Genomic DNA, 12,096 nt, shown 5'->3' with positions numbered 1-12,096 from the left:
AACCCAAACATGAAATAGAAGCATGGAAGCTTGAAATAATCCTCGAGACCACATCGCATTCATGTGATCATGATCATTCATATTGGTTCAGAAACAAGAAAGGGTGTAGGAGCCACACACCAGGGGCACATTTAAATCCCAGGTGTAAAAATCATGCATTTAGAGCAGGAAGCTTGAAATCCAATCACTCAATAGTGATGTTAATGCAAATGCTGAAAAAACGTTTGTAATACCAGACCTTGTTATATTGTGTGGTTTGTTTGTTTGTATGTTGTATCTGTGGGTTGTAAGAAACTTAACCCAGACTTTCTGAAGGGCCTAGGTACCAAATGTATATTGTAAAAACATAAAACGTATATTTTTATAATAATAAAGCTTTCAAATTGTAATATGATGTAGTTCTATTTTTTCCTCTTAGTTGCAGCTCTGTGCCTCCTCACTTATCTGGGTGTATTTATTGGCTGATAAAAAGTAAAAGCAGTTTGTTGGTTAGAAACTGCCTTAAATGGCCTGGCAACACACCTGTGCAGCAGGGAGCGGTGCTTCTCTGCACAGGGAGGTGCTTATCTGATTGTGGCTTGGACAGGCAGCACCACATATAAACTGATGAGAGGAAAACTCAGCAGCAGAAGACTCTTCAGTCAGGAACTATTTGCATCACTATTCAAGTAAGTAAATTGCCTCCTCTGCTTTCTCTTCTTTCTTTTTATGTGCCACTGCATCTGGAGACTGCATCAGTTCATGTTGAGGAGCTTAATTTTCACCAACGCTGCGCTTCACAGTTAGAAACTCTAATTTGTTCTTCGAATCAGTCAGGAATAAATAATCACAATTATTGCAAATAACTAGCAGGGATATTGCATAATTCAGAGAAGCAGCATTGCAGCAACTTTCAACTCTGTTACCCGACTTTGTACACACACTCACACTACCAGTGGTCCATTGTTGATGTGTGCGTGTATAGGCTGATATATATATATATATATATATATATATATATATTGCAGTCAGTCGAATTTGACACAAGCTACGATTGATTTTATTTATTTATTTCTAATCAGTTTTACTTTGCAAGTTGCCCTGCAGGGGGTCTGGTCTTTGTCTTTCTCGCTGATGGGAGGTGAGATGACCCCAGTGTTCACTTCTTCTCGAGTGTCAGACTGCAGGGCTGATGTAAGGTTAGACAGTTGACCTGTTCTGACTTCACTTGACATCAGTGACCCTCATTCATATGCCTTAAATATACAGATGGAAGTTTGCAATAGAGGTTTTCACTTCTGTGATATTTACAGGGGAATGTAAACTTAATATTAGCTACTGGAAACTGTAATAATAAAAAAGCTGCCATTACTGGCATGCAACATGTTACTTGCATGTTAAGGCTAATTTCTTCACCTGGTAAATCAAATCTAATACTGTATTTGCTAAATATGATTTCCCTTCTGTTTTCAGAGCATTTGTAGGAAACTGTGATGTTTGTGGAAAACTACTTGCCCACTGTGTGATAATTGGTATCTTGCCAAAATTGGCTTAAGCTGCATGTCAAGATAACTTGAAGTGAAAAGGCATTTAAGTTACTACTATATAGATACATGTCAGAGTAACTTCAGTGTTCAAAAACTGAAATTTTGGAGAAATTAAGATTATATGGAGATGTGTTTTCTTTGACAATGGTTGAAATATAATTGTCTATATGTGAATGGTTACGTTGTTCAGCTACAGACTGGAGTGCATGGATACTGTAGATCTCAGATTAATGCTAACAACTAACTAGCTCTTTTGTTGTTTGTGCTCCATGCAGAGAATATAGCAGCATATTTCTCTATTTGTTCATTACCCTCCTCCCCCTTCGCTACAAAGAAAAAATATTCTTAATGTGTTTTCTACTCCTTAATCACAGGACTGCAAAAATGTCTTCCACTTTGCAAGGAGCCATGGAAGACCTTATCAAGGTCTTTTACCGCTACTCAGGAAATGAAGGTGACAAGTACAAGCTGAACAAGAAGGAGATGAAGAAGATGCTCCAGGAGGAACTCTCAGAATTCCTGAATGTGGGTTTGAAAAATAAAACTACCTATTTTTTTTAAAATGCCCACTGTAGAAACAAATGCATAATGTTATCTTTTTGTTCTTCAATGAGGAAATTTAAACTCCAAAAGTTATGAGTTGTAACTTACAAACTAAATGATCTTGGAATGGATTTAAAAAATAAATAAAATTCTTGTGTTGAGTTTAGATTGATGGCTTGTTTTATTTGTTTTAAGGGTTCAAATGATCCCGCTATGGTTGAGAAGATTATGACTGGCCTAGATGACAACAAAGATGGTGAAGTGGACTTCCAGGAGTTTGTGGTTTTGGTCGCTGCGCTGACTGTGGCTTGCAACGAGTTCTTTGTGGATTGTCTTAAAGAGAACAAGGGCTCAGTCTAAGCTGGAAAGTTGGTTCATGACATTGAATCTGACAGGATCTACAAATGCAGAAGTGGTGTGAATCCTCACATATCATCTTGAAGATGGTCAATAATTTACATTTACCTATCCATAATTGGTCTGCCATCTTTAATAAAACATAGTGTTTATCCTGTGTCCATGAGTATTTTTGGTTATCTTGTTGCGCTGAAGGAAAGAGAACGGGCTTTTTAAAGAGACAGGCATAAATATTTCATTGAAGTTGTGTTTTATACATGCATTTTTAGAACAACTGAAGTAAACAAAGTTACTTGATAGTCCCATTATGTGCCTGGAAAATATGTAACACTACCACACTTAACACAACGGAGGGTTTCTCTCAAAGAAATGTCCTAAATATGCCTATAACTGCATCGCTGCAATGGAGAATGAATCTGATTTGGGGGGGTATAATGGTTGTTAAACACAAATGACAAAAAAGAATAAAACGGTGAGAATGCAGCCACAACTTTTTACCTGTCACCTAAAATTTGAGAAGCAGTTTTATGTACTTTTTATTTCTATAAGTAAGGTAATAAAATCTTTACTCAATTTGCTGGAATAATTAGGTCTACTTTTTGAGTTGAATTAATTGAGGGACCCAAAGGTTTAGTCAGTTTATGGGGCATTTAATGCAACGTGCAGCAAAAAGTGTCTCCCATCAAAGCTCAAAAGCTTTATCCTGTTCCTAAACGAAGGCAAATGTACAAGAACATAAAACAAGGCCTGCATAACAAACTAAACCCCATACTTGGAAAGCTTGGGTTTAAATTTTCAAAAACTTTTAGGCTTGGTTGAACAAACCCAGTAGAGTGATCTTACAGCTGCATACCAACCTGACATGTTGTGCAATAGGGCTGTTTAATGCTTTTAAGGTTTATAAAATGTATTCAACAGGAAACCAGCGCAGATGTAAGAACTGGAACTTATTCACATTTCTCTGTACATTTACCATTAATATGAGGTACGTTTGTTTTTTAACTGCAATCTTTGTATTGGAGATTTTGGAAAAAAAAAATCATTTGAAAAGACTGATTTAGTGATAATATTACTAAATACTGCCATGCTAATTCTATTACTAATAATGCCATGTTTTGATTTTTATATTTTTATATGTTCCTCTTAAACTGAAGTTTTTTGTTTATTTATTTTTATTTATATTTTTGCTTTTCCATTTCAATTTGCTTTTATGCTAGTGTAGATTTTAACAAGGCACAAAATGCTGCCTAGTTAAACTGATCTAATCTTCACCCGAATAAGGTAAAGAAGCAACAGATTTAATATGTTCAGACTGGTTTGAATCATAACTTGTAATATGTGATCAATGAAAGGGCTGCTTTGAAGAAAATAATGCAAGTTTACCTCAAGGTTGAAAAAAAGTAATAATAGTTCAACATGCCCAGCAATCTCCCTTTACAAAACTTCACCCAAAAGCTGTTGGTTAATGAACAACTATTTCATGCTCTTCCTCGGGTAGATTCCCACTCTGGTGCTTTTATTTCCCTTTACATTTGCAATAAGTGACCAGCAGATGGCGACAAAGACTGTATGCTTACCAAAACTGAAAACGATGAAAAGGTACTTACACAGATTTAACAAAACCACAGTCACGCTACAAAAAGTTCTAAAATAATTTGATGAAGTCATCTCACTGTTATAGTCATCTATAAAACGTATTAAAATCTACTGTCTGATATATTTACAGATGAAATAACCAAAACAGTATATTTTTTTTACCTATAAAGTCTGTTTTCTGGTGAAATTTGGGTCACTTATTTCCTAAAGGCTTTGTTTTAGTTGTTTCTATGGCCTATTTCTGTATTTGTTGTTTTGTTTGTAATCATTTCCCTTTTGTGGTTTGCATTTGAGAACAATATTGATTTTGAAACTAACTTGTAAAACTCAAGACTAACTCCTGATAACTATGATTTATTTTATGTAAAATAGGCAACTCTCAGTTTAACTAAACATTTCCACTTCCTGGTACAGTTTGAACGTTACAGATACTTTGTGTTTTTTGTGTGATATCTGTTTTCACACATACCTAACTGAAAGGTTATTGAGTGAAGTCAAAGATTATTCTTAGCAATTTATTGACACATTTAGAGTTTTATTAAAAATGTACATTCTCACTAATAATACCTTAACTAAGCAAAGAGATTTAATAAGAAAAACATTATTATTTGAACCTCACATGTTTGTAAGCAGTTTGTTTTTGAGATAGTGGCATCTTGTATTAACTAAAGCTCCAGAAACATTGACTGATGTGTCAAGAATGTTCAGCATGAGCAAAGTGTAACACAACAAAACTTTACCAATATAATGGTAAGTGAGAAGCAATTTTGCATACACAAATAACAGTGTTAAGCTACAGAGCAACAGTTTGTCCTTAAAAAGGAAACTTTAAACATTTTCAGAAAATGCTGCTGTATTGTGCTTTATTACAAATAGTTTTTATTTGCTCATGCATGTGTTTGCTTACAATTTTCCATTAAGCTCATACAGAAAGCTAAACTATGTACTGCTCCAGTTACCCATTAACAGACTGACTGGGTCATCTTGTATTACCTTACTTCTTTTGTTTGAGGTCAGACCTTCTTCTGTGGTTTTACTGCTTCAAACTCTGCTTTGTGATATAAAAGTTTGTGACCAGGACCAGCTCTTTGAGTCTGAGAGAATGATCAAAAGAAACCACAGACTGAGGCTCGATTAACCATACGACAGCAGGTGGACAGTCGGAGAATCACCGTCATTCTTTCTGGAACGCTGAGTTTTTTTCTAAAAAACAGGATGTGGACTGAGATACTACATTCAGCACCACGACACAAAATACGTTTTAAACTCTATGAAGATGGTATTTACACATCTTAGTGCTTAAATGTGGCGTTTAACCATCAAAAGGTTAAATGAGATTAATAATAATTCTTTCTTAAGAGTACACTGAATAACTGATAAAAAAATATGTCATATCAATAAATAAGGGGCACACCATTCAAACCTGCTAGCGACAAGAAATCAAAATGGTAAAAAGTGAAGCATCTCCATTGAGAAAGATGAAAACTTTGACATTTGGAATCTGCTCCGTTTTATCAGACAATAGTAAGACTAAAACTACTTGAAGTGAAAGAGAGTTATCAGGGGATCCCTCCTGTTTGCACAGTTTCTGCAGTGAAAGATGGACTTGGACAAGCAGTGATAGGAATTAAGTCAATGTTTACCTCTCACCTTTCTTATCGAGGTGGAAGTTTGCCCTCTACCAGACCGAGCGCCTCCTCCTCCCCTTGCCTCTTACTTTAGTATTCCAGCTTTTCTCTTCATTGCATGTTCAGCTGTTGAGCAACTGATTACGGCAAAGTGTGAGAAGTAGAAGTTGAAACCACAAAGAAGCAAAATCCCATTGATATAACATGCATAACATTTATGAATACATTATGAACTTGCATTGTGTTGGCAGCCATTAACCTTTTCCACCAAGTTCAGCTCTAATCCTGCATGTAACTCATATTGATACTATATGTTTCTTATCTTTCTTTCTGGCTGGTGGTGACTCATCTCTCATTTACGTCCAAATCCAGGCACTGTTGCTTCATAAAGGAACTCCACCTCAAACATTGCAGATATACATATGTGTTTGCAAAGTGATTATGTGGGTGTTCTGGTTGCACTAGAAGAATGCCAGGAGATAAATACATTTCGTTTCGAGAAAATATCAAAGATTCAACTGAATAACAATGTCCAAGTAAGAACATTTTAACTTCTTTTTTTCTTTACTTGATTAAATAAAACAAATGCTTTAGTTTATTTGTGAGATTAAAAAACATCTAAAATATAAAAGTATTGTTTAATTTCTGTTAAAAATAAAACAAAAAAAATTTTTTGCTTGTTATTTCTTTCAACTTAACAATCTTAAATTTGGAAACAATTCATATTATAGGGCTTCATTTCAGCTCAGTTCAATACAGTTCATTTTTTATTGCGCCATTTCATAAGAAAAGTGATCGTCAGCTGTCACGTCTAGCACCAGTTTACTCCAGATTACCGTATTTTCTGCACTATGAGGCGCACCTAAAAACCTTCAATTTCCTCAAAAGCCGACAGTGCGCCTTATAATCTGGTGCGCCTTATATGTGGACCAATATTGAGCCACAGGAGGTCTAGTAACTACAGTAAGCAGCCGCCAACTTCATTTTTGCCTGTAGAAGAAGAAGCGCGCGGAGCATGCTGGGATAGTTGTCAGAACCCTGGTTTTAATCTATTAGTAAAGTTTGACTGACCTATCTACCTACCGACCGTCTAGAATCAGGTCGTCTGCAGGTCATGTAGCATCACGTTCTCCACTTACATGCTGTGCGTGAACGGAGAAGGGTGACCATCGTCCGGCCACGCCCCGGTCCAGTCGCGGAAGGCTCTCCTCGCCAACCGGAGTCGGACTGTTTTATTGACATTCACTTTATTGCAGCTCCATCTAGTGGATGCATAACGTAACTCCAGCCTCTCCTGCAGAGTCTATTCTATGCGCCTTATAATGTGGTGCAACTTATATATGAAAAAAGTTTTAAAATATGCCATTCATTGAAGGTGCGCCTTATAATCCGGTGCGCCTTATAGTGCGAAAAATACGGTATATAAGAGAAAGACCGTTATTAAGAATCGAATCCCAGACCTCAAATCTACACAAAGTCTGAAGTCTTTTGTGAATTAATTTCAACCAAACATGGTTCTAATCTTTTAGAATTAACACTTCCCATCTACATTTTTATTGCACTTGAGTAAAATATGATTTCCCCTGCTGCTCCAAAACACTATCTAACCCCAAAACTAATGAATACTCTGAGCTGTGATTTATGCAACATTATCTCCACAGGTGTTTTACCACGCCCATCAGTACAATAACAGAAAGTGAAATTCTGTAAACGGTAATTTAGTTAATTTTTCCGATGGCACGTAGCCTTTCATATAAAACATGAAATGTTTCCTTACCAGAGCTTCCACGACTTTAAGAATTTGCAATTTTGTTGGAAAAAAAATAAAAATAATTCAAATATGGAATATTTTTAAAAGATTTCTCAATAACTTCATTTTTTCACAGTTTCTTCCCTCTACTTTTACTAAAATAAATTTAAACTGTTGTTTTGGCAGCACCAGTTTGCTTCCCTAGAACTAAATGTAGAATAAACAGAAAATAAAAGATGGTAGAAAATATAAATCTGTAACAGTCTACACATGAAACTGGGGCAGAAGATGATGCATGCGTTACTGACTCAAGGTGAAGCACTCATCACCTTGAGTAAATATAGAACTTTTAATGCTTTGTACGTCATGATATTATGTCATTCTCAACAACTACAGACCCCACTCCTTTTTACGTCAATTGCGCCTGACTGTTTCTACGTAAGAGTGTGTCTGACAAACTCAAGCAGTCAAGACAAAGACACGCCATCCCAGTGCAGACAGGGAGTCTGCAGGCAGAGTGAACACAGATAAATTATACTGACTAATGGCTCATCAAACTGTCACAGTGAGCTCAGACAATGCACGCAGCACTGTCCAACCGCAGAATGTTAATAACAAGATGAAAACACAAAGGTAAAAGGGAAGGTTATACTTAAAGTTCCGGATGTGTGTCACTCAGGTTTTGGCAGAGAGGCGCCACCATTACATGTGTTGACACTGAATAAACGTGAGTGTGTGCGTGAGTATGTGAATGTGAAGCCAGAGATAAAAAGAAGGTACAACAATAATAACATGAGGGGAACTAATCCTATTTATGTTAACGCTTCATAAGATGACATTTCATTTTCTAATAGTCAAAGCTGAAGCTAATTTTTAGGCACATTATGAAGGATCTAGTTAGACTTGCACATACTGTCTTTATATTTAACCTTTGTTGGATATGGGAAAGAACCAGTGGTGGGAGTTAGTCATCACTTATTAGGGGCTATTCAGTTCTTCTTTCAATTTCTATAGCATCTTTTTAAAAGGACTATGAACCATAAATGGATGTATCACAAAATGTTTTAGCTACTTTCAGACCTCAGTATATCTTGATGCTGATGACAGGCCAGTGTCTACATTTGAGGAGTAAATTCTTCAAAAGTAGTCACTTTTAAGTGTCTACTGATTTTTTAATCAGCACCAAACTGCTGATTAAAAAATGTTTCACATGCAGTATTAAATATGTGCTCATTGAAATAATACAGATTTCATAATAAAAACAAAAAAACACACCAAAGTGTGGGGATTAACTGGAAATATTCAGATTGATAAATTTGCAAGTGGTGTCAGAACTGTTCTCGTTTCTGTTTAAAACATTTTTCAAACCACAGATATCTTAGCAACAGTTTGTGAAAATGTATTACAGCAACCGGCTTTTTATGGCTGACTGGTGACATAAACATCTTGAAAAAGGGGAAATAAGAAATATCAGGAGTTTATTACAAACAGCTACTGTAAAACCCGTAATTTAAAAATACCAACAAAAATACCATCATGATATTTAGGACCAGACCAGCATGAGAAATCAGTATGTCTGCACTATTATTATTTTTTATAAAAATGGGAAAGTGCTTTACCAGCTAGGATATCCTGTAAATTAGGAGCAAAAATTGACGAGAAGCAATGGGTTTATTCTTTGATTTTATAAATTCAGTGGTCTGTAAATTTGCAAATGTGGCTCATTGAACAGGTAAAGACAGACTCTTGTTCTGCTGTGGTACTGTTGAGTATTTTTTAATCTCAAACAAGTTACAGATTGCTGTTTTTATGACTATTGACTATTTTTTTCCCCTTTTGAGCATTCAGCTGGCTTTAATTGACTGATTCTTGTTTTTAATTTAAACATTACACAACTTTATAGCTTTGGAAAAACAATGTTGCAACTACAGTAAGAAGTCTGCACATAAATGTTAGCCCAGAGCCTCAAGGATTGAGGGATTTAGTTTTGTGCCATAGACATTTGGTTTCCCTTGAACAGAAATTGTGGAGAGATTTTCTCTAAAGTGTAAACCAGCTGGGAATTTCCTAAGTGTGAGAAAATATGCAGAAAGCTGTAAAAAAAAAAGCCAACATATTTTTGCTTTGTGATGTGACAAGTTATGGGTAACCTCTAGGACATACATTATACTTAACAGCAGCATTATGTGAATGAAGTGCTTCAACTAATATTTGTATAAATAAGAAATGTAAGAACAGTGAAATGACTTTGGGTCTTCCCCTTAAAATGACCTTATGAACCTGTGTTACAAAACATATTCATCCCAACCACTGATGTTTCCAGAGAAACACTTTCAGCTTCTCAACAGGCAAGTGATTCTGCTTTGTCCAAATATGGTAAACCATGATTAATCAAGTAGGTACTTTCAGAATTATTTGAGCCTGTGTTCAGCCACTAATGCGCTAAAATGGGGTTCATGACCTTTTAGTTGGCTGGAAGGAAGCGATGACAAACTGATCCTGTGAGAAGAATTAAGTTTGTAAAACTTGTGGTTATAAATGGAATGAACTTAGATACCACTTGTCTAGTCATTCTGATTATACTTATTTTTTCTGTCTAGCCAAAATTCACTTATCCACACTCGTACTCTAATTTCAACCAACCTTTCAACTACCAGACACTTTATATATATATATATATATATATATATATATATATATATATATATATATATATATATATATATATATATATATATATATATATATATGTCATAATTATTTTTGACGATTTTGCAGTCAAAATCACTGATTGTGTGGGACTACTTCACAAATACTCACAAGGACTTTTGCAATACTTGCATTTATGTACGATCGTAAATGTGACATTTTGTTACTTGCCATATCAATCACAGACTATAACTTGACATCAAGTTCATCGAATGGAGAAGAGTAATAGAAGTAAAACATACTGCCACCTGCAGGAGGGGGCTAGTATCACTTAGGTGTAATGTTTTTGACTATTCTTGCAGAAAATGTGCAATAAACTCACAAATATCAATAGTGTAGAAAAAATTGGGGAGATTTGTTGATTTTACTTTAATTTCCTCAAAAAATGGAAGCACTCGAAAGGGATGGTGTAAACCTGTAGCACATCCACATTTCTGCAAAGAAACATAATAATGTTCAATATCTGTTCCAAAAATAATTTTCATGCTTGATGTGTCTAAATAAGGTTTCCTTATTTACCACGAGGACAAACAATAAGGTATATACAGATTGCTTCTTTTTTTGCAAAACAAAATAAATAGAAAATGCAGGTTACTTCATTCGCAAAGAGATAATCTCTATCTCAAAAAGTCTGGCTCAAGTCTGTCAAAAGTTTATACCTAATTTAAAGTTATATGGATTTTCAGATTATAACAATGCGCTGCATAATGTTGAATATGTGCAAGTAATTAGAAATGTAACTACTGCTCCTAGTTTCAAGGAAACACATTAACATATTCCTAGTTTTATGCAAAAGTGAAATGATGCGTTTCCTAGAAATCGCATGTAGTCTGTGATCATTTTGGGAGCTTGAGACAACCGGTCTAGTCATGTCTCCTTTTTTCCCCTGGAATTTAGCATTGAAGCTTCTTTTGTTTAATGTATCTTCTTTTACCATTCAGATACAAAAACCACCTACTATTAAGTGAAACTATATACTCTTGTGTCTGAAATGTAAAATAAATCACTTTACCTACACTAATTGCCAGTTTCTACATCCTGTCCTTTGATCAAATGCTGATTAACTCAAAAATGTTCTGCTATCTTTCTTTTACTTCCTGTTCACTTAGTTTTGAAAAGTAAGATTTGTGTCACGAGCGGCTCTGTTGTCATTGACAAAAAGAAATACAGGGCAACAAAAGGAGACCCTATTGATTAAAGCTTGCATTTTTAAATTAATAAGGTTTAATATGTATCTAATAAAAACCTGTTGAGCAGAAGTAGCTGCATCTGTTTAAGTATCACATTAATCTAAAGACTTTTGTCCATTTCTGTCGCAGGCTGTTTGCTTTTGTTTTCAGCTGATTAAAACTACAATAAATTGTCAAATCTACAAACTCAGATCCTAGATTTTGTAGTCAAGTTATGGAAGATCAAGTGAAGTATTACCTTAAGGAGAAACAATTAGAAACATCGGAAGAGTGTGAAACTTATCAGTTCGAAGCAGCAGACCAGGACCGAAGGAGTATCACGTTTTCTGTCATCATTGTGACCGGTCAGCAGCTCTCATTCAGGGCACAGTGAGGCCACTAATACCCTTGGGGGGTAGGTTTCTGTGTGCGGCCAAAATAGATGGTTTCAGTAGGTTGTTTAAAGACTGATGGAGGCTGTCAACCTCGCCGGCCTTCGCAATCCCTGCCAGAGTCCGATGCTGGGCAGAACTCTTACATTCAGTCTGTGTAAATGCGCGTATTATCGGGAACGGAGGGCATCCTAGTGCCGAACTTTGACCCTCAGAAAGGGGATCCGGACAAAGGAAGTTGAACAGAGAGGTGAAAAGGGGAGATGGAGGGCAAGTGGACGCCCGGCGCCACATTATGCCTCTTGTCTATCAAACTCACACCCCTCAGCTGCCCCATTCATACGCAACTCAGTCCTTCACTGAAAGTGAGAATCATCCAACAAAAACCAGTGGTCAAAAGTTTGTTTTCCTGCCTAGTTATGCTGC

The 12,096-nt window shown here is 35.8% G+C and overlaps 1 protein-coding gene across 1 annotated transcript; it reads left to right on the top strand.

The window, feature by feature from the left end:
• Positions 1 to 518: 518 nt before the first annotated feature.
• Positions 519 to 2,578, top strand: s100a1 (S100 calcium binding protein A1). The gene is made up of 3 exons (XM_008430862.3): positions 519 to 668; positions 1,901 to 2,051; positions 2,265 to 2,578. The coding sequence occupies exons 1-3, from the start codon at positions 607 to 609 to the stop codon at positions 2,427 to 2,429; spliced, it is 378 nt and encodes a 125-aa protein (XP_008429084.1). The 5' UTR covers positions 519 to 606; the 3' UTR covers positions 2,430 to 2,578.
• Positions 2,579 to 12,096: the final 9,518 nt, after the last annotated feature.

Source organism: Poecilia reticulata, chromosome 16 (assembly GCF_904066995.2).
Source record: "Poecilia reticulata chromosome 16, P_reticulata-male-v2, whole genome shotgun sequence".
Classification (NCBI taxonomy): domain Eukaryota; kingdom Metazoa; phylum Chordata; class Actinopteri; order Cyprinodontiformes; family Poeciliidae; genus Poecilia; species Poecilia reticulata.
The sequence above is the reverse complement of the archived record's forward strand: the minus strand, read 5'-3'. Positions and strand labels throughout refer to the sequence as shown.